Below are 22,613 nucleotides of genomic sequence, written 5' to 3'. Positions count from 1 at the left end.
TGTGTCATGACATCACCTAGTACTTGGTTGGGGGTAATGTCCTTCAATCCTCCTCTTATGATGAGCAATCTTAACATCTCAAATCTTGGAGGTAAGCACATCAAGAATCGATGGGAGACATCATCATCCTTGATCTTCTCTCCCAATACCTTCAAGTCATTGACAATGACTTGTAATCGATGCAACATCTCCGGAATGCTCTCATCTTCCTTCATCTTGAAGCTTGTTAATTTATCCTTGAGGATATACAACTTGGCACTCTTCACCGCCGGTGTGCCCTCATATGTTTCCTCCAATCTCTTCCACACCTCATTTGCTCTTTCACAATCCTTGATTTGCTCAAACACCTTGGAATCAATGGCATTGTATATCGTGTTGAGAGCCATTGTATTGCATTGCTTGTTGATCTTATCTTGATTGGTTGGATCATCGGGATCAATGATAGCATAGTCATTCTCAGTCACTTCCCATACTTGATCATTGATTGAACCAAGATACATCCTCATCTTTCTCTTCCAATAACCATAGCATGTGCCATCAAAGAATGGTGGTTTGCCCCCCACATGGTTGAACACAACTTGAGCCATAATTTGACACCGAGGTTGTTAAGCCTTCAATCAAACGATGACCACGGCTATGATACCACTTGAAAGGTCCTAATATGGCTAGAGGGGGGGTGAATAGCCTATTTAAAATTCTACAAATCAACTAGAGCAATTTGATTAGTAAGACAAATAGCGAAATGCAAACTTGCTCTAGCTCTACAAGGGTTGCAAGCCACCTATCCAACAATTCTAGTTGTAATGATAGCTAGACACACAACTTGCTATGATACTACTCACTAAGAGCTCTCAAACTTTCTACTCTAAAGAGCTGCACTAAGCAAACTTAAATAGCAAAGCAAGCTCTCAAATCTAATTACACTACAGAGCTTGCTACAACTAGTTTGCAAGAATATAAATGAGTGAGTAGGATGGTTATACCGCCGTGTAGTGGAATGAACCAATCACAAGATGAAGATTAAGCCAATCACCGGGAGAATGCAAATGACAAGAGACAACTGATTTTTCTCCCGAGGTTCACGTGCTTGCCAACACGCTAGTCCCCATTGTGTCGACCAACACTTGGTGGTTCGGCGGCTAAGAGGTGTTTCACAAACCTTGTCCACATGATAGGGCACACAAGAACCGACCCACAAGTGAAGTAACTCAATGACATGAGCATTTTACTAGAGTTATCTTTCGGTACTCCATCGGGGAAGGTACAACTCCCTTTACAATCACCGGAGATGGCCACGAACAATCACCAACTCGTGCCAATCCTCCACCACTACTCCAACCGTCTAGGTGGTGGCAACCACCAAGAGAAACAAGCGAAATCCATAGCGCAACACGAATACCAAGTGCCTCTAGATGCAATCACTCAAGCAATGCACTTGGATTCTCTCCCAATCTCACAAAGATGATGAATCAATGATGGAGATGAGTGGGAGGGCTTTGGCTAAGCTCACAAGGTTGCTATGTTAATGAAAATGTACAAGAGAGTGAGCTTGAGCCAGCCATGGGGCTTAAATAGAAGCCCCCACGAAATAGAGCCGTTGTACCCCTTCACTGGGCACACTGCGGGCTAACCGGACGCTCCGGTCAGACTGACCGAACTCTAGACCTAGCGTCCGGTCAACCGATGTAAGCCACGTGTCATTGTCCATTCAACAGGAACCACCCGATCGCAACGGCTAAGTAGCGATCGGACGCTGGACCCCCAGCGTCCGGTCGTTTACAGTAAGGTTCCAAACCAAGTTTTCTTCGACCAGACGCGTCCGGTCCACCTTGATCGGACACACCTCAGCGTCCGGTGCAAAACCCTGGATACTGTGCTGACCCGTTAGTTTGACCGGACCCAGACTTCCAGCGTCCGGTCAATTTAGACCCAGTGTCCGGTCAATAGACCGATGCGGCACCCTCTGTTGCCACTGACCGGACGCACCGGTCCAACCAAGGCCAGCATCCGGTCACTTACAGTGACCTCCAACTTTTCTGTCTAGGGCGCCGGTGGCACCGTCGGACTGTCCGCATTCTATGGGCGGACACTCCACCGGTGAAGTATCTTACCCTTGCTCAAATGTGCCAACCACCAAGTGTATCACCTTGTGCACATGTGTTAGCATATTTTCACAAATGTTTTCAAGGGTGTTAGCACTCCACTATATCCTAAATGCATATGCAATGAGTTACAGCATCTAGTGGCACTTTGATAACCGCATTTCGATACGAGTTTCACTCCTCTTAATAGTACGGTTATCTATCCTAAATGTGATCACACTCACTAAGTGTCTTGATCACTAAAATAAAATGGCTCCTACATTTTATACCTTTGCCTTGAGCCTTTTATTTTTCTCTTTCTTCTTTTCCAAGTTCAAGCATTTGATCATCACAATGCCATCATCATCGTCATGATCTTCTCCATTGCTTCATCACTTGGAGTAGTGCTACCTATCTCATAATCACTTTGATAAACTAGGTTAGCACTTAGGGTTTCATCAATTAACCAAAACCAAACTAGAGCTTTCAGTCGTGCGGGGGTGAGGTTCTCATTCCGCGCTGCCGGCAGGACAACACGCGGAGGTGTGGCGGCGCCTGCACCTGGGCGAAGCGGGGAATGGCTACCTGCCCCCTCATCCTCCTCGCCCGCCCTCGGCATCCCGAGCCTGATGTGAAAACACTCGTGACTGGGGTCATAAGCACCTTCGTCGTCAGAGTCGGAGTAGCCGAAGCAGTAGTCGCTTGCGGTCAAGAAGCGGCGCATGGTTTTAGGGTCGTGGAGTCCAGAGAAATCCGCTTCAGCCCACGCCTTGTCCTCCTCCAAGGAGTCAGCATGGGTGTGGGTCGACGCGGTGGTGTCGAAGTCGAGGGCGAAGCGCTGGCGGTGTCCTGAGGGATCCGCGTGAGCGGAAGCGTAGGCATAAGCGTAGGAGTCGGCGACATTTCTCAACCCGAAGGGTTATGGGGATGGTGCCATCGCCGGGCTCTGCTCCGCCGAAGTTGGCTCCTCAGGGAGTGGTGGAGCGAAGCTTGATGACAGGGCGTCGCTACACACCGCCGGCATTTTTCCCTTGTCTAGGCTCAGGCTAGACAGGTCCCCAACCAGGGACCTTGTGCCAATAGCTGGGCGTGGGATACCGGCGGGGCGTGGTGCGTCGCCCTGGGTTTGCGCCATGACGGGGTGGTCCCATCCGCGTCGCGCTTGGTGGGCGTGACGGGGACGGCGGCTCTGGCGTCGCCTGCGCCTAGGCTGTCGGTGTGTGACGTCGTCGTCGGTCAATGGGGCTCGAGGTGTGAGGAGCACCATGTCGTACTCAGATCCTAGAGACATGAACTCTAGGCTTCCGAACCAGATCACCATGCCGAGATGTAGCGGTCGTACAGGGTCTGCCATCCGAAACTTGTTGGGATGACGAAGCTGACACGTAGAGGCCCCTACCTGGTGCGCCAACTGTCGGTGTTTTGGACCGGCGGTCCTCAATCGACTAGTAAATTTGTACTATGTGTTACCAATTCCGGATGGTGATGCAAAGAGACACAAAGTTTATACTGGTTTGGGTAATGGGTACCCTACGTCCAGTTCGAGAGATCGATTTTGTATTCCTTGCACCGAAATGCTCGTAGTAGGGGGTTACAAGCAGGGCGAGAGAGGGAGCTAGTCCCAGGTCTCTACATCGTGTGGCGTGGAATGCTGGAGATGTTGATCTCAAGCCATGGACAGCCTGTGTGTTCGTCCGTGTGGTTTTGCTTAAGTTTGTCGTGTGGGTGTAGGCCTAATCGTCAGTGTCTGCCCCCCAAAATGGCCCAGGTCCCTCCCTTTTATAGTTGAAGGGGGGACAAGGGTGATACATTCGCTAGCTACACAGCGTCGTGTAGACGGAGGCGGCATGTCCGAGCCCTATAGCCTGTTACTATGATGGTGTGGGCGACGGAGTGGTCTCGTCCTTGAAGTACTAGGGTGATGCACCGGTCACATCCGATCCTATGCGTTGTGGGAGCTCCAGTGTTATCTCGAAGCGGGCGTGGCGGTCGGTGCACTGGTCACTGTGTGTTGACTACACGAGAGGCTAAGGCTTAGTTGGTGCCGAGGCCAAGCCACCATGGGAGGCTCGGCAGACGTGAATCCTAGGGTAGCCGAGACCCTGAAGTGGATTGCCGAGGCTTGGAGGGAGTAGTTGGTCTCATACGCTGATTCCGAGGTTATGGTGACCCAGGCTTCACTCCCCATGCCGCGTTGTCTCTAGGGCGGGGGTTAGGTGGCACAGTGTAGTGCAGGCACTGATCATGGGCACAACACTAGAGCACAGTGGTCGGTAATCCCCACCGCGCCCTGTCCAGGACGGTATGGCGTTGACGTGACTTCCCATCTTGTCGGTCGCTCCGCAGTGTCGAGCCATCGTCCGGCTGATATTGCGGGAGTGGTTGGCGCATTAATGGGATGTGACGCGCTGTCAGGAAGATTGGTTGAGGCAGAAGCGACGGGTTATTGCCGAGCTGGCCTCGAGCGATGTGGAGAATCGCTGTCTTGTTTCAAAGCTTTACACGCGGGGCCTCGGGCAAGACAGAGAATTGGTTCCTTGTCGAGGCCTCCCGTGCGAGGCCTCGCTCAAGACGGAGATTTGGCAGGCCGTTGAGGCCTCCCGTGAGAGGCCTCGCGCGAGGCGGAGAGCCGGTGGGCTCGGACGATGCCAGAGATCAACCGATGGTTTACCTTTTGGCTTTGTCTTTGGTAGGGCTTAAGTGATTCTTTCGGTAAACGTTCGGGGTACCCCGTTTCATGGTACCCGACAAGTTGGGTCATCCACAAGCTCCACCGGATGATCACCAAGCTCCCAATCACCACCAAGTCATCTAGGTGATGCCGATCACCAAGAGTAACAAGCACAAACTCTCACTTGAACCAAACAAGGCTAATGAGGAATGTGGATGCACACTTGCCACTCCCTAGACACTAATGAGGTCCTTAATCTTGGATTATCAAATCTCAATCACCCCATTAGGCACTTGCTCTCACTTGAACTCCAAATGGTTGCCTCAGCTGAACAAATGAGCAAGAGAGGTGAATTGGATGAGTAGATGTATTTATACACCCCACAACCAAACATACCCATTGAGGTCCAACTCAGCCTTTTAGTGATGACCAGACACGCCTGTCGGGGTGACCGGACATGTTCGGTCAGTGGCCAACGGCTACATGACGCCAACTCTGACAGGCAATGGCTAGTGTAACTGGACGCTGGCAGGGTCCGATCCACATTGACTGGACGCATCTGGTCAACAAATTTCCTCTCTAGAACCTCTCTGTCTTTGATCGAACGCGCTGTCCTCTAGCGTTCGGTCCCAATATGAGCAAGCCTTCTATGCCATAGCCACCCAAGAGATGATTTGTGAATAGGCATATCTTCAAGTTAGCATCATCGAAGGTGAAGTCCACTAGATATAAGTTGTTATATCTAAAGCCTTTGAATATGACTTGATCATCATCCTTCTTTGACACAACCACTTCTTTCTCGATGAATAAGCATTGAAAGCCAAGATCACATAATTGACCAACGGATAGCAAGTTGAAACTCAATGAAGCAACAAGAAGCACATTTGAAATTGAGTGATCATTTGATATTGCAACTTTGCCCAACCCTTGTACTTTGCCCTTTGAATTGTCACCAAATGTAATTCTTTCTTGATCATTCACATCTTCATATAGTGAGGTGAACATACGAGGATCACCGGTCATATGTTGAGTGCAACCGCTATCAATAATCCAATGACTTCCACCGGTCTTGTAGTTCACCTACACACATAAGAGATCAAGCTTGATTTTTAGGCACCCATACTTGACGGGGGGGCAACCACTTTCTCAACTAATGACTTTGCTACCCAAATTTGCCTAGGCCTATTCTTGTTAGGTGGACCTAGAAACACAACTTGAGGTCTTCCTTTTGTGTCCTTTCTAACCACATAATGAGCATTGTAGGCAAAGGGTCTAGCATGCTTGGGCAAGGGTTGTGGTGGTGGAGTTTTACAATCATGAGCAAAGTGGCCTTCTTATCCACACTCAATACATCTCTTTGGCTTGGGCTTTGGCTTATGTTGATGTTGAGCTTGATATTGAGCTTTGGCTTTCTTCTCTTTGTTTGCCTTGAAACCAATACCACACTTGTCATTCTTCATCACGGTGTTCATAAGTAGCTCACTATGAAGATTATGCCCTTTTTGTGAACTTGTACAAGCCGGTGGTGAGATGAGTCTTCTCAATTTTGAGTCTTTTGTTTTCCTCTCTAAGCATCTCAATGTCAAGATCCATATCATAGTCTCCATCTTGCTTCTCAATGACAATTGTTTTGTTGGTTGATAGCTTCTCAAGATCTTTCTTTAGCTTTTTATTCTCATTCTTAATCTTAACAAAACCATCATGATGATCGGCCACAACCACTTTCTTGCCTTTGCTACTAGGTCCTTGCTCAATGTTCTCATCAATCAAATCATCACATGATGTAGCTATATCAATCTTAACAACATGGTTAGTAGCATCATGTGTTTCATTAGATAAGACCTCATTTGAAATAACAAGGTTATCATGATTGACCTTGAGAGTGGTATATTCTTCTTTTAGCAAGCTATATCTAGTGTTGAGCTCCTTGTGTATCCCCTCAAGTTTATCATGTTTTTCTTTAAGCTCTTTTAGATTGGCTTTGAGCTCCTTGAGGGTGGATGACACAACTTTATTTTCATCTCTAAGCTCAATACTATCTTTTTCGGCTATGTCATACTTTGCTAAGAGTGATTCATTCTCAAGTTCTAGCTTTTCATTTTTATCTCTTGTCTTTCTTATGATTTTAGAGTACTTGTTAAGCAAGGCAACTAGTTCATCATAAGAAGGTGCCTCGAATTCATCATCACTATCACTACCACTTTCATTGCCACTACTATCATCATCACTTTGTACCTTTTGACCACCCTTGGCCATAAGGCATAGGTGTGTAGAGGATGATGATGGTAGTGGCGGAGGAGGAAGTGAAGTCCCAATCACAAGAGCAGCCACCCTCTCTTTTTCATCATCACTATCTTCACCGGATGAGCCACTTGATGTTTCAATGTCCGTAAGCCAATCACCAATAATGTAAGCTTTGCCATTCTTCTTCTTGTGGTGTTGCTTCTTCTTGCCATCTTTCTTCTTGTATGGCTTATCTTTTCTCTTCTCATCATCACTTGAGTCATCTTTGTTGTCCTTGTACTTTTTCTTGTACTTGTCTTTCTTCGGCTTTGGACATTGATGAGCTAGATGACCAAGATCACCATAATTGTAGCAATCCATTTCAGAGATGGGCTTCCTCTTGCTACTAGTGAAGAATTTCTTCTTCTTGGAATCAAACTTGACACCATTCTTGTTTAGCTTTTTGAGCATCTTGGTGGTCTTCCTCACCATGAGAGCAATGTTGGTCTCATCTTCATCTTCACTTGAGCTTTCAAGAGACACTTTTGCTTTGCCCTTCTTCTATTGGCTAGCCTTGAAAGCCAAATCTTTCTTCTTGTTGGAAGAGGAAGAGCCATCTTGTGGAGTGATGTGCATGTACATCTCATACGCATTGATCTTCCCCAATATTTGTGTTGGTGTAGATGCGGAAAGATCACCTTGGTGTAGCACAGTCACAATATGCCCATACTTGTCAATGGGAAGAGCACTCAATATCTTTCTTACAACATCGGATGGTTGCAATTGTGTGAGTCCAAGTCCATTGACTTCCTCTATAAGAACATTCAACGTGAATACATCTCATTAGCACTTTCATTTGGAAGCATTTCAAATGAATTAAGCTTTTTGATAACAAGATGATAGTGTTCCTTACGCTCACTCTTAGTTCCCTCATGGAGCGCACAAATGTCTGACCATAGTGCATGGGAATCTTTGTGGTTCTGGACACAGTTGAAGACATCCTTGCAAAGACCTCTAAAGAGGGTGTTTTTGGCCTTTGCATTCCACTTTTCGTAGTTGGCCTCATCACCAACAAGGTTGGTGGGATCCTTAGGTTTTGGGAAGCGTTGTGTGGCGGCTCTAAGCACTCCAACATCTATAGCCTCTAGGTACTCCATGCAAATTTTCCAATAAGGAAATTCATCTCCCTCAAAGTAGGAAGGGGGTCCATCCCCATGAGACATCTTGCTCTAGGCGGTTAAACCTAAACAAAGAGCACTCGGCTCTGATACCAATTGAAAGGATCAAGATGCCTAATAGGGGGTGAATTAGGCTTTTCTAAATTTTCTTGCAATAATTAAGTCATATACTTAGCCCACTTCACCCCTAGTGCCTAATTGTGTAAGCTATTGATCTATCGCACAAAGAGTTCAACAACCTAGGTTCCAATCCTACTCTAGCATGCTAATTCTATGAATGTAAAGACATAAAATAAATTGCTCAAAGTAAGAAGAGGGAAGAAACACGGCGATGTTTTGCCGATGTATCGAAGAGTCGGCACTCCCCACTAGTCCTCGTTGGAGCACCCACGCAAGGGTGTCGCTCCCCCTTGATCCGCGCAAGGAGCAAGTGCTCTCTATGGGCTTATTCTTTGCCACTCCGGCACGGTGAATCACCCACAACAGCTCACAAGATGAGTTGGATCATCCACAAGCTCCACCGGATGATCACCAAGCTCCCAATCAGCACCAAGTCGTCTAGGTGATGCCGATCACCAAGAGTAACAAGCACAAACTCTCACTTGACCCAAACAAGGCTAATGAGGAAGGTGGATGCACACTTGCTACTTCCTAGACACTAATGAGGTCTTTAATCTTGTATTATCATATCTTAATCACCCCACTAGGCACTTACTCTCACTTGAACTCCAAATGGTTGCCTCAGCTGAACAAATGAGCAAGAGAGGTGAATTGGACGAGTAGGAGATGTATTTATACACCCCACAACCAAACATACCTGTTGAGGTCCAACTCAGCCTTTTAGTGATGACCGAACGCGCCTGTCGGGGTGACCGGACGCATCCGGTCAGTAGCCAACGGCTACGTGACGCCAGCTCTGACAGGCAACAGCTAGTGTGACCGGACGGTGGCAAGGTCCGGTCCACATTGATCGGAAGCGTCCGGTCAACAATTTTCCTCTCTAGAACCTCTCTATATTTGATCGGACACGCTGTCCTCCAGCATCCGATCCCACATGCAGAGCGTCTGGTCCACACAAAAGACCAAACCCTAGGCACAGTCGTGTTCGGTGCAGTCTCTACAACAGAGTCCGGTCCAACTCAAACCCTTCTTACACTGACCGGACGCGTCCGGTCCCTCTGTCACGCCTCCACAAACTGGAGCTAGGTTGTGTACCAAAAATTACAATCTACTCCACAAACTCCATAGTGGAGCTGCTCCATGGTGGAGTTGATGGAGCGGAACTGCAAGAACTGGAGCGGAGCAGTCCCAAACACGCCCTAATAATCCATCTTTTAGAATTTAGTTTCCACAGTCCATGAGGGTATCCAAACAAAGGTTACATGGTACTAGTTGGTTTGATACACAAGGTACTAATTGCGGACATTAACTTTTTATATGGCCTCTGGATTTTTATTTTTATCATTATTTATTACTTATTTAAATGTCGTTATAATATCAAATAAACACGACATTGACCCGTCCCCGCCCCTTTGAGACAACCGTTGCCATCCGTTTCAGGCTCCTCTTGCCGCCGTTTAGGACCTCTCTTCTTCCTCGCTGTCGAATTCGTCGGTGACAAGGAGAGGGGATCCATCTTTTGTTTACTAGATCTAGTTTATTTAGATTTAGTCTAATAAATCTAGTGATGGTAGATGATTTTGGTCAGGAGCTTGCTACCTGCGATGACTTTGAGGATGACCACAACGAGGTCGTTGTTGCAAGCATTGATTTCATCGGCAAAAGGTCAATCCATCTGCAAAGGGAAGGGGTGCTTCTAGGCACTCCCTATGAGGACAGTATCTCTAGGTCATTGACATCATCGTCGATGATTGTGGAGAGGAAATTAAACATCCAACAATACAAATCAAGGGATTGGAGGTGATGAATCTGCAACCTATACTGTACCCAACCATTCAATTGTTGATGTTGTTTCATTGTTTCAGATGCGTTTCGGATTGGTTCCAGTATATTGGATCCTGCCACATGTCCAATATTTTAAGGTTGATCGTTGAATTCGGCATAAAGACTACACTCTGGCTTCGTTGTTCAACAAGACCATGTTCATCGGCTGCATCAAGCAAAGCCACTAAAGAAGAGGACAACGGTCAACGGAAGAATCCGAATAAAATATTTTATTTTTTTCACATGTAATTTGGAAAGGTACCGTGCCGAGTTTTTTTATAATTCCCCGTTTTTGAAAAAAACAACATTATGCAAGTAGCTTTCAAGGTAAATCCACAGACATACTTTTTTTGTTTTTTTAAATAAATATAATTATTTTAAAACACGTATTCCCTCCGTCTTAAAATAAGTTTTCATCACTCACTACGTGGAGTCAACTAAGCTCAATTTTGACTGGATTTATAAAAAATAATATCTTGTTTGTATTTTCAAATATGTTTACTAAAAAAATATATGACCCTAATAATATTTATTTGGTATTGTAAATTTTAGTATTATTTTTGTATATGTTTGGTCAAAATTGAGATTGTTTGACTCCTCAAAATATATGACGTGATTAATCTAATAATACTTATTTGGTATCGTAAATTTTAGTATTATTTTTGTATATGTTTGGTCAACGTTGAGATTGTTTGATTCCTCAAAATAATACTTATTTGGTATCCTAAACTTTAGGACGGATGAAGTACACAAATTTTCAAAGTTGGAGAGGTTCCATTGGTTTTTTATTTATTAAAGCGTCAATTATCCATACGAAGGTAAATAAAACAGAAGACAACTCGGTGGGCCGGTGGGTCCAGAGATAGCCGGATGCTGCGTTGCTTCGAGAAGGAACGAACACCTTGCACTTTCCGTTGCTGCGCTGTGTTCTGTACTTCTGTGTAGCTTTTGATCTCTATCTGAAATCTGAAATGGAAAAAAATAGAAAAAAAAAAGACGAGGAGGAAAGCAAGCCCCAATCATCACACGCCGAATAACGCCGGAACCCGGAATATAATAACGTGGCATATTAAAATATATATGCAGACAGGGAGGGGTGACACGACACGAACTTTCCTCTGCTCCTCCTTTCTTCGTCTGAAATCTCCCCATCGTTTTCTTCATGTCGTTTTGGATCACTTCTGGCACAGGTTCAATAATTCCTCATCGTAACGTATTCAAAACTGAATTTGCAACATGATTGGATCAGGACCAGCATGGCAATTTTGCAGCTGCAAACGAACAGTTTCTCTGAGTAACTAGATCACCAAATCTAGTGTCTACTGCATCAGAATTCATCTTTTTCCCCACCAGGAAAATTAGCCGCAGAATTCTTGTGAGAAGAACACACCAGTTTCTCTTTCCCTAGCCACTACATCCATCCACAAGAACTCAACACAGATCAAGTATTTGCAGTTGCAGGCTTGCAGCACAGTCAGGAGGGTCTGCTCTTGAGACATACTAACATTCAAAACCAAGCTTTACATCAGTTTACCGCGCTTTGGTCGCCAATCGGCTACAAACGATTTGGCAACACCTACTCGATTTCCTCCGACTGACAGGAAGAACTGAAGATTCAGGCGTCGAAACTCTTCGTCAGACAAAACCATGCTTCACTTTCTCGACTCTCTCTACCTGTAAGAAGGCAACTCTCCTGCAGGGAGCTCCCAGTTGTCATTCTCCTCGTCATCAGAGACCTGCTCCTTCAGCCCCTGGTCATCGTTGAAAGGATACGGGCCCTTGAAGCGCCTGCAGTGGAACGATCGGGCTCAGGAGTCAGTCAGGAGTTTTCTACATGTTGGTACAGCGCAATTGAACTCTCGAGGAACTTTGGAATTGCCGAAAACAGTTATCTCCCCAGAAAGGGGAGATGTCCTTGATGATAGATTTCACATAATTCAGTATTAAGCTTGCTGAACGTTCCCACAGTGGGTATTTGATTAGGCATTTCCTTGCAGTTGGACATGCCAGGAATGCACACTCATGTATTCATGATCAAGAATAACACCCCGCTTTTCAGAAAAGCGATCAAAGAATTATACAGATGACCACTATATTATGATGATGGTCTGTCAAACAGCCTAAATACCAAAGACAAAAATAGGACCATTTCACATGTGCAGCTATTTCCATTCAGAAAAGATCTGTAGTGACATAATCTAGCTGTCCCACCTTCAGGATCATGACTATTAGTAGTCGACTGGTTGGCATCCTAATGCCTGACGAATTTGGCAATCAAACTACTATTGTTGTCAGATATATGATCACATAGCATCTTAATGTACAACAACTTGCGCACACACATGTAGGTCAAATCACTCGCTAACACTTACAATTTGTCCTATACTTATGCAAAACGGCCATAAATCAGCAATCATGTCATTTATAGTACTTCAAATTCGAAGACAAGGAACACAGAGCAACTATCCAAGCAACTATACGCACATAGCGCAAAAACATGTCGATCAAGTTTACTAATCAGAAGAGCGATCGATAGAGCAGTGGAGGACGCACCTCCGGCGGTACCGCCGTGACGCCGACCGCGCCTTGCGCTTGCGCTTGTCCCGGGCGTCCTCGTGCCTGCGCCGCCGCTTGATCTCCTCCGTGACGCCCGCGCGGGACACCTGCCAATTTAACCGCCGCAGGAGCTCCTCACCGGCCACGTCCTCGTATCCCGCGTCCACCTTCGCGTTGTGGTACTTCGGGTTGGCCGCCGACGCCAGCGGCAAGCCCCGCGACGACAGCTGGGTGGGCACGGACAGGGCTAGGGAGAGGTAGGTAGCTGGAAGCGGTCGCCGCGGGAAGGAAGCGAAGCTGGGGTTGGGGGTGGGTTGGAGGAGAGGATACAGACGCGACGAGGAGACGGCTGCTGCCACGGAGGTGGCGGCGACCATGGTGGTGGCGATGGTGCCCGCCGGCGAAGAGGAAGAGGCATGTGATGTTTGTAAAAGGCCCTAGTTGGTGGGCCATATGGGCTTGAGGTTCCTCTACTCCCCATGCTGGCCCTTTAGCAGCCAGTCCACATCCGCAGGGCCGTAGACAGCTGGAGTAGAATTTTAGGTTGAAAAAAGTGGACCCCACTCAACTTTTGCGGTGGTCCGATTTACCTCCCTGATCTATAAAACCGGTTGTTTGACCCCCTTCAACTTTCAAAACCGTTTATTTTTGCACCCAAGCGGTTTTGATGGTGGTTTTGCTGACGTGGTGTCATGTAGAGGGAGGTAAATCGGACTATATAAAAGTTTCTACTAACACCAAAATGAATCCATCAAGATTCAAACAATTTCAAGCTACGCACATAAGATAGAGCATGATTTTTTAAAAATCAAACCAAGTTTCATAATTTTCCAAGCTAAAACAAAATTTCTATGAATTTTCTAAGAGTAAGCCAAATTTTATGATTTTTAATTGCATTATTTTTCATATAAAAATGTTTGGATAATTTTTTGAATTGTTTTACTAATTTTTTGGATATTTTTAAAAAAATATATCCTGCTCGTCGTCGACTCGCCGCCGTCGTCCTGCTCGTCCTCGACTCGAACCCCTCCCCGCCGGCCACCCCAAGTCCCCAAGGTGAGCTCCCTTCCCTCCCATGCCGGCAGCTCCTCCCCTACTCATCTCCCCTGTATTTGAATTCATTGGTGAACTCTTGAATTTGAATGTAGGATGTCGACAGAACAAGGTGTTTCTGCACCAGATGCAACAGGAACTGAGGCAACTAATCTCCTGACAAGGAACTCAGATGATGTTGGATGGGAATATGGTGTTCTTGTTGATGCTAGCAACAAGGACAAGGTGAAGTGCAAGCTCTGTGACAAGGAGATGAGAGGAGGGATTCATAGGTTGAAGGAGCATTTGGCTCATGAAGGAAAGAATGTGAAGAAATGCACAGCAAGAACACCACAGGCTATGGAGGCTAAAGAGAAGTGCAAGAAGGCACTAGCTGATGCAAAAAGGAAGAGGGAGGAGAAGACTGTTCGTGAGCTAGAAATTAGAGAAGAAGTTCATGTATCTAGGGTTGGAACAGATTCAGATGAAGTCACCTGTGTTGGAAGTTCAGAGCCCCACAAATTAGGACCCATTGACAAATGGACACGTGCTATTGATCCTAAAGCTACCAAGTCTGATTCTTTGAAGCAACAGCAGCTGAACAAGGAACTTTGGAAAGAAAGAACCAATAAGGTGCATAAGTACATTGCAAGATGGGCCTATACACATGGTAAATTGCTAGTATACTATGCTATTTTTACATTTCAAAGTTCATTAGATGTTGTTTTCCTGTACTGAACACTAATTATGCTTCTTTCAATGTTGTGTTGGCAGGAATTGCTTTCAATGCATGTGATAATGATGAGTTCAAGCAAATGTGCGAAGCAATTGGACAGTTTGGTCCAGGACTTGTACCTCCAACTCAGGATGCACTGCTAGGAAAGTTGCTGGAAGAAGAATATGAAAGAACCAAGAGTTTGCTACAGGAGCGTGAAGCCGAGAAAATGAAAAATGGGTGTTCTATTATGACTGATGCTTGGTTAGATAGGAAGAGGAGAAGCATAATGAATCTGTGCACCAATTGTGCTGATGGAACCTCCTTCATCAGCTCTAAGGAGATGTCACATACCAGTGAGGTCATCTTTGATCTTGTGGACAAAGCAATTGAAGAGATTGGTCCAGACAATGTGGTGCAAGTAGTGACTAACAATGCCTCGAACAACATGGGAGCAAAGAGGCTATTGGAAGAGAAGAGACCACACATATTTTGGACCTCTTGTGCAGCTCACACAATCAACCTTATGCTCCAAGGAATTGGCAACATGACTCGGTTCAAGAAAGTGGTTGACCAAGCAAAGGCATTTACCATATTTGTCTATGGCCACACAAGGACATTGGAGTGCTTGAGATACTTCATAGAGGGGAAAGAGGTAGTGAGGCCAGGAGTGACTAGGTTTGCTTCAAACTTTCTTACTTTGAGTAGCATGCAAGAGAAGAAGGACCAATTAAGGAAGATGGTGGTTCATAGTAGGTGGGACTCATTGAAGGATGTGAAATCAAAGAAAGGAAAAAAGGCAACAGCAACTATATTGAGTCCAAGCTTTTGGAAGGATGTGAAGCTAACATTGACTGTTTTTGAGCCATTGGTCAAAGTCCTCCGTTTGGTTGATGGGGATGTGAGGCCATCCATGGGTTTCCTTTATGGAGAACTACTAAAGGCAAAGAGACAGATCAAAGAGGCCTTTGGAAATGTTGAGGCTCGGTTCAAGGATGTAATAGCTGTTATTGACAAGAAGATGAATGGAAGACTTGATTCTCCATTGTATTTGACAGCCTATTTGCTGAATCCCCACTATAGCTATAGTGACCCATCAATCTTTGATATGCCCAAAATATCAGAAGGGTTTATAGCTTGTGTTGAGAAATTTTATTATCATGATGAGGACATGCAGCATCAGGCTGCCAACATTGAACTAAAGAAGTTTCAGAATAGAGATGGACCCTTTAGCAAGAAGCTTGCTAGGACTTTTGAAAACTTTGATTACAACCCAGGTAGAGGTATTTCAGCATCATGGTGGAGACTGTATGGATATGAAACACCAGCTTTACAGAAGATGGCTACAAGGATCCTATTTTTGACATCAAGCTCTTCTGGTTGTGAAAGAAATTGGAGTGGGTTTGAAGGGGTTAGTACCTATCTATTATGAACATTTCAGTTTCAGCAGCATTACAATTAAATTGTAGAACTAAGAATGCTCTTTTTAAATTGTAGATACACACTAAGAAGAGGAATAGGCTTACTACAACCCGCCTCAACAAGCTGGTGTATATCCAATTCAACTCCAAGCTACTTAGTAAGAGAGAAAAGATCAAGTCAAACAAAATCACTGATGTTCTCTTGTCTAGTGATACAACTGAAGCTCAAGGTTTTCTCCAAGAGGGTGGGGATGATTGTGCATTAGTTGACTTTAGAGATGGGGAGGAAGATGAGATGGAAGGTACATGGATACATTGGTCTGTCATTGGAGAGGCAGTGGGAGCAGATGAACAGCTTCAGCTGCGTAGAAGTGCAAGAGTGAGGGAGCTCTATGAAGGAGAAGAAATTGAGTCTGAAGAAGATGAGTATGACGATGAGGATGTGTACTATAGTGAAGAAGAAATATGATCTGGACCATCTCCATCTAGTAGTGAAGCCTTTTGTGATGCCCTAGTCTTATGAACTGCAGCTGTGTCACTTTGTGTCTGTGTGTCTTCTTTTGTGATTTGTGAGACCTGAACTAAGAACTATGTGCTTGTGCTGTCCTTTATTTATAAATTGTGTTGTGCACTTATATTACTGTCCTATCCACTTGTATTGTAATTACCAGCTGCTGATATGGTGTGCTCATGGATGGGAGGCTGCTGAAATCATCCAGATAAGTCACAACTTAGTGTTTTCTATTTTTTTTATGAACAGTTAGCTGTCTATTGACTAATTTACTAACTACTAGCTATCAAAATGTGTTGCAGGAGCTAGGAACATGCAAGAGTAAGCCAGCTAGGAATCAGATATGTCTACTGGCCCTCTTTTTATACTTACTGTGACTCATATATAGTAGTTATATACATATATATATATATATATATATAGTTATATACATAATATATATATATAATTTATGGCTATATTGCCAAAATGCCTAGGAAAACGCCTAGGAGTGCCTAGGACCGAGTACTCCCGACTAGACGCTAGGCAATGGGTCAGCGCCTAGATTCCGCCTAGCGCCTAGCTGAACTTTGATGCTAGATTTTTGCAAAATTCAGCATAAAGCTTGCTGAATGTTGCAAACAATGGGTATTTGATTAGGCATTTCCTTGCACTTGAGCATGCCAGGGGATGAGCACTCATGTATTCATGACGAAGAATAACACCCCACTTCTCAAAAGATGAACAAGAATTATACCCGTGTAAAATATGATGATGACGATGGTGCACAAAACACATATAAATACCAAAGGCAAAAACTGGATCATGAATGGACCATTTCACATGCACAGCTATTTCCATTCAGAAAATGGTTGGTGCTGACATGCTAATGTCTGTAAAACTAGCTGTCCCACCTTCAGGATCATGAATATAATGTCAGCAGTAGAATGGTTGGCAACTTGGCATGCTAATGTCTAATGAAATTGGCAATCAAACTATTGCTGTCGGATATTCGATGACGTAGCATCCTAATGTAGTGCTCTATGTACAACAACTTGCACATAGGACATGTACATTAAATCAGTCGCTAACACTTGAAGTTTGGTCCCAAATTAAACTGAACTGTCATAAAATCAGCAATTACATAATTTACTATAGCAGCAAATAATACATAAATGAGAGAAACTACTACCCAAGCAACTATACTACACGCACGAATCGACAAAACATATCGATCAAGAACGCACCTCCGGCGGAACCTCCTCGCCGCCGACCGCGCCTAGCGCTTGCGCTTGTCCTTGTCCCACGCGTCCTCGTGCCTCCGCCGCCGCCTGATCTCCTCCATGACGCCCGCGCGGGACACCTGCCAGTTGAACCGCCACAGGAGCTCCTCCCCGTCCACATCCTCGTCACCCGCGTCCACCTTCGCGTTGTGGTACTTGGGGTTGGCCGCCGGCCCCAGGGACAGCTGGGAGGGGTGGGAGAGGGCAATGCCGGTCCTAGGATTTTAAGGGCCCTCCGGCGATCTCGTCGTAACGGCTCTTCTTATCATGTATAAAATCTTATAATATATAGGCGCTAATTTTACTTGTAAAACGAAAGCAAATTCAATAACATATTTTTAATTTAACATGTCTGATAATTATCGAGGAACAATATAGATTAAGGAATATATTTGTAGATGTATGATAATTATCGAGGAATAATGTAGATTAAAAAAAATAATATATTCGTTTTCTTTTCTCACCCATGACAAATATTTCTTAGGTAACATTATAAAATTCTAACATGTAAATTAGAAGAAAAATATGACTATATGGGTACAAAGTACTAGAAGTCTGGAATACTATACAAATAATTAATTTGAATTAAAAATAAAAAAGAAAAAAATACCTTGGTCCTAAACAACTAATCGGTGATCGCAATTCATAAGAAGCAAAGAATCAAGATGTCGTCGTCGTGGAGCTATGCCTGGCCGTCGTCCTCGTGCGCCGTGTCCGTGTCTCCGGTAGTCTAGCTCTGGGAGAGGGCGATGGTGGTGGCGGGGAGCAGGCGCCGCGGGAAGGAAACGAAGGTGGCGTTGGAGGTGGGTTGGAGGAGGGGAGGCGGACGCGACGAGGAGACAGTTGCGGCAGCGGCCATGGTGGTGGTGGTGGACTGGTGGTGATGCCGGCCGGCACACATGACGGACCGAGTTTGTAGAAGGAACTAGTTGATGGGCCTGACGGGCTTGAGGTAGCTGTCATTATAAATAGAACATTTTTTTATTATCTTTTGGTGATATGCAAAGTAGAATGCCATTATAAGCCATGGAATTGGAAATAAAATATGGTAGTCAACAATGGACATAATCAGAGATGTCGTCATTTACATTCCACTAGAGATATCCGCTTTGAAATTAATGCTATATATTTTGAAGTTTTGGAGGATTAATCACAAGCCTAGGACTTATTAATTATTGATAGAATACAGAATGTTTTCACCATCTATACTATATATAGAACATTATGCAGCATGTGTATATATGTTTGTAGGACATATCCTACCTCTCACACAGAAGCTCCACCATATACCGTGATTGATGCGATGGAGGGAAACTATTGTTGTGATGCTTATGCTTATCCTTGGATATATATGTTTCGTGGTTCTCTCACAATGTAAGTTGAGATCATAAATTTGGTTGAACCATATATAGTAATTTTCTGGACTTTCAAAACATAGTTTTCTAGTATATAATAAGTAATACTGTACAGCATAGAAGAGAGACCCTTGTGCTCTTCGAAAACTTACACTTCTGCGTTATTCATGCATCTTTATAACAACTAATTAATTAACTATATTGTGCAGCTCAACACACAAATCCAGTTGGGAGCGACAGGGGAACTTGCGGTTGCCTCAAGATGCTACCCAGTTCGCCTCAATGCAAGCGCAATACTTGCTTCTGCTGTTTATATTACCATGGCGGCCCTTACACGCTATGCTTCGAGACACTGGATAAGTGCAACACCTCTTGTTATGGGCAAGGACGACTAATAATATTAGGGATGGATATGAGCAGTAAATGTTCATTGCCTAGTAATAGTAAAAGATGTAGGATCACCAACAGGTTTTTAGCTTAATGAAACAATTTATGCTTCTCGATCTGCTCTATGAGCCCTTTGGGTCTCTCGACTCCACCAAATTCAGCTTCAAAATCCATGTAGTAGGAACTCTCTAGACCTGTGAAACCTGCAAATTTTTTTGAAAGCGTGCTTAGCACGTGCTTCATTAAGGGAAGTGGGAATCAAGGTACACAACCCGAAGGCCCGGTTGGCGAGTTGCCATAGGCGCGATGGGTAGAACACATACAAAGATCACCGGCTCGAACGGTGGAGCAGCAAGGTCGTAGTGCTGGCTAGACTAATTGTGCGACAGAGAGCTAGGGGAAGCCCGCTAGGCAACAGGCATGAAGAGCGGCGCGAAGCTCCGGAAGCCGGCCGCTATCCAGTCTTTTGCTTCGTGACGGATAAGAGATATGAGCTCGGTCGGCGTCTTGCAGGAGTAGTCGAAGGTCGTCGGTTGATCCCGGCCGTTAGACCAAGTGAACAGGCGGCCCGAGAGGGTGAGCTCCTCAAGCTGCAAGTCGTCAATAAGGCTCCGGAAGCGGCGCATGAGTCCCCGGTGTAGCCTTCCACTATTTTTGTCAGATGCCAAGTAGATGACGTTGAAGTCTCCACAAACAAGCCAGGCGCCGGGGCAGCTTGCATGGATATCACGTAGCTCCTGGAAGAAATCCGGCTTCCCAGCTCTCGTGGCTGGCCCATAAACATTAGTGAGCCACCAAGGTTCAGCGTGGCCATCAGCAGGTGACAGCTTCACAGTGACGGAGAAGCGGCGAACGCAGGAGCTGGAGACACTCCAGAGGTCTCGACGCCAGGAGGTTACTGCCCCTCCGGCCACGCGGATCGCAGGCAAACAAGCAAAATAAAAATCGGTTCCATTAAGATCAGCGTTCATGGAGGTAGACAAGTTGGCGACTTTGGTTTCCTGAAGACAAACGATGGAAGCTCGCTGTTGCTCGGCGACGTCACGCACTACGTTGCGGCGCGCGCGGTTGTTCAGGCCGCGTGCATTCCAGACTAACAGGTGGTTCGTACTCATGGTAGAACGCTGCTGCGACGTATACCGCGGTGCTCGGCCAACCGCGCTATAGCTCCAGCCTCGCCACGGTCCTCGCCCAGCGTGCGCCGCGCATGGGGAAGATCTCGCGCAAGGCCGCCCTTTTCGAGGTAGAGACGGACCCACCGAAAGCTTCGTGGAATTGGGATGCAATCGAGTCATCCGGCGTTCCCGTCACCGTGTTGTCCGGACGCCCGGCCCATTTGTTGAGCAGGACGCGGCGCGCCTGCTTCTCTGGCTGCGGGTCACGGAAGGCCGACTTGGCAGCCAATCGGTCACTGCGACGCGGAATCCAGTCATCATCGACGTTCTTGGCTGTCCGGGCGTGCGGTGGGGTGCAGACCAGGGGCTCCTCCAGTGGTAGCTTCAGCAAATCGATGAAGGAGGCAACCGAGGCTGCAGTGCGTGCGGCAGGCTGCACAACAGGCACATCTGCCAGAGGCGGCAGCGGGGCGGAGGTGTCACCACCCTGGTGGTTCCCAGGTGAGGCGCATACCGTGGCAGGCTGCACAGCAGGCACATCGGCCATAGGCGTCGACGGGGCGGTGGTGTCATCGCCCTGGTGGTTCCCAGGTGAGGCGCATACCGCTAGCTGGGGAGTCTGGGCATGCAGGGCATCGTTGAGCATGTCCGCAGCCAGTGCTCTCGTAGGAGAGTAAGCAGCACCTGTGCAAACCCAGTTCTGCTGAAGCTGCAATTCGAAGATTTCATCAACGACTGAGGGTGAAGTAGGTGGTCGAAATACAGAGGGGCTCCTGTCCGGGAGCAAGCAGAGGTCCGCTGGCGGTGAGGAAGGGGTCGTCTCTGCTAGCGTCACCAGCTGCACCGACCGTGGGGCCTCGAGAAGAGACAGGTCTGAGCCCAAAAGGGAGCCTAGGAAGCCGTGTTGCGGCTCAACCGTAGGGCCGACGCCGAGGAGATGGGCGTCATCACAGAAGTCGTGAAGCAATGGGTTGGAGGAGATATTGGCCGCCGGTGTCCGAGAGTGCTCTGCGTGGTCCAGCAGGAGGGGCACGGGCTCCTGGTCGGCCGAGTATCCGGCAGTGTGTGCTGCAGATAGGGACGGTTGCGTCTGTGGTGAGGGGGGCCGGACCAGCGAGCGGGGTTCGACCACAACCCGTTCGAAGGAGACAAGCGGACATCTGACGGAGCCGACGGTGATGCACTGTCGCGGCATGAAGGTGGTCTCGCGTCGCCCACCAAGACGTGGAGCATCATCATTGGCGTCAGCGAACCTGCGTAAATTCAGTGGCCAAATCCATAGATTTGGTGGAGCTCTTGCTCTTCAGGCTGAGCAACTATACTATACGCGCGAATAGACAAAACATATCGATCAAGAACCCACCTCCGGCGGAACCTCCTCGTCGCCGACCGTGCCTTGCGCTTGTCCCGTGCGTCCTCGTGCCTCCGCCGCCGCATAAATACCAAACACAAAAAATGGATCATGAATGGACCATTTCACATGCACAGCTAGTTCCATTAAGAAAATGACCGGGCCTGGGATGCTAATGTCAGTAAAACTAGTTGTCCCGCCTTCAGGATCATGAATGTCAGCGGTAGACTTTTTTTTTTACGAGTTACACGAGTACAGATGCAGACGCTCAACACGTACGCATACTTAGCCATATGAACACACGTACGCAAACCCTACTCCTATAAACACCTCCGAAAGACTGTACCGGCACATTTCGATAACACACTACTGGAAACTCGAATATTTCTGTGTGTGCAAAAACCCATGGAAAAATTCGAATACCCACGGAAAAATATTTTTCTGACGGTGTATCGTTAGAAAATAACACACAGAAATAGAATGAGGGTTCACCGTCAAAAACAATTTTTCTGTGGGTCTCACACGCACAGAAAAATTGTGTTCGCCCATATTAAAACTAATTTTTCTATGTGTTAATCCACATAGAAAAAAGAAATAAACGCACAGAAAACACATGTTTTTTTTCTGTCGGTCTAGGTGTACTCACAGAAAAATTCATTTCGCCCAGATTAAAAATAATATTTCTATGTAGCCAGCCTCATAGGAAAAAAGAGTTAAACACACACACAAAAATTATTTTAAAACAGTAGCAACATTATATTAAAATATAGGGAAAATGATGTTCTTGCCCCTGTCTAGCTGTCCAATTGTG

General features: G+C 46.1%; 3 protein-coding genes across 3 annotated transcripts; 1 reads left to right on the top strand and 2 right to left on the bottom strand.

Moving 5' to 3' along the window:
- Window positions 1-6,243: 6,243 nt before the first annotated feature.
- LOC136499424 (uncharacterized) lies at window positions 6,244-7,356 on the bottom strand. Its single transcript, XM_066495085.1, has one exon. It carries the CDS (start codon window positions 7,354-7,356, stop codon window positions 6,244-6,246), a length of 1,113 nt encoding a protein of 370 aa, XP_066351182.1.
- Window positions 7,357-11,304: 3,948 nt separating this feature from the next.
- LOC136501936 (uncharacterized) lies at window positions 11,305-13,082 on the bottom strand. The gene is made up of 2 exons (XM_066497449.1): window positions 12,651-13,082; window positions 11,305-11,885 (listed from the first exon to the last, which is right to left on the bottom strand). Exons 1-2 carry the CDS (start codon window positions 13,028-13,030, stop codon window positions 11,768-11,770), a joined length of 498 nt encoding a protein of 165 aa, XP_066353546.1. The 5' UTR covers window positions 13,031-13,082; the 3' UTR covers window positions 11,305-11,767.
- Window positions 13,083-13,802: 720 nt separating this feature from the next.
- Window positions 13,803-15,679, top strand: LOC136499422 (uncharacterized; the record flags this gene model as incomplete). Its single annotated transcript, XM_066495084.1, has 2 exons — window positions 13,803-14,355; window positions 14,460-15,679. Coding segments are annotated over exons 1-2 (1,773 nt in total), but the record flags the coding sequence as incomplete, so codon positions are not given.
- Between the last annotated feature and the right edge of the window lie 6,934 nt (window positions 15,680-22,613).

The sequence above is a fragment of the Miscanthus floridulus genome, chromosome 13, assembly GCF_019320115.1.
Source record: "Miscanthus floridulus cultivar M001 chromosome 13, ASM1932011v1, whole genome shotgun sequence".
In the NCBI taxonomy this organism is placed as follows: domain Eukaryota; kingdom Viridiplantae; phylum Streptophyta; class Magnoliopsida; order Poales; family Poaceae; genus Miscanthus; species Miscanthus floridulus.
Note: the sequence above shows the minus strand (reverse complement) of the source record. Positions and strands in the feature narration are given on the sequence as shown.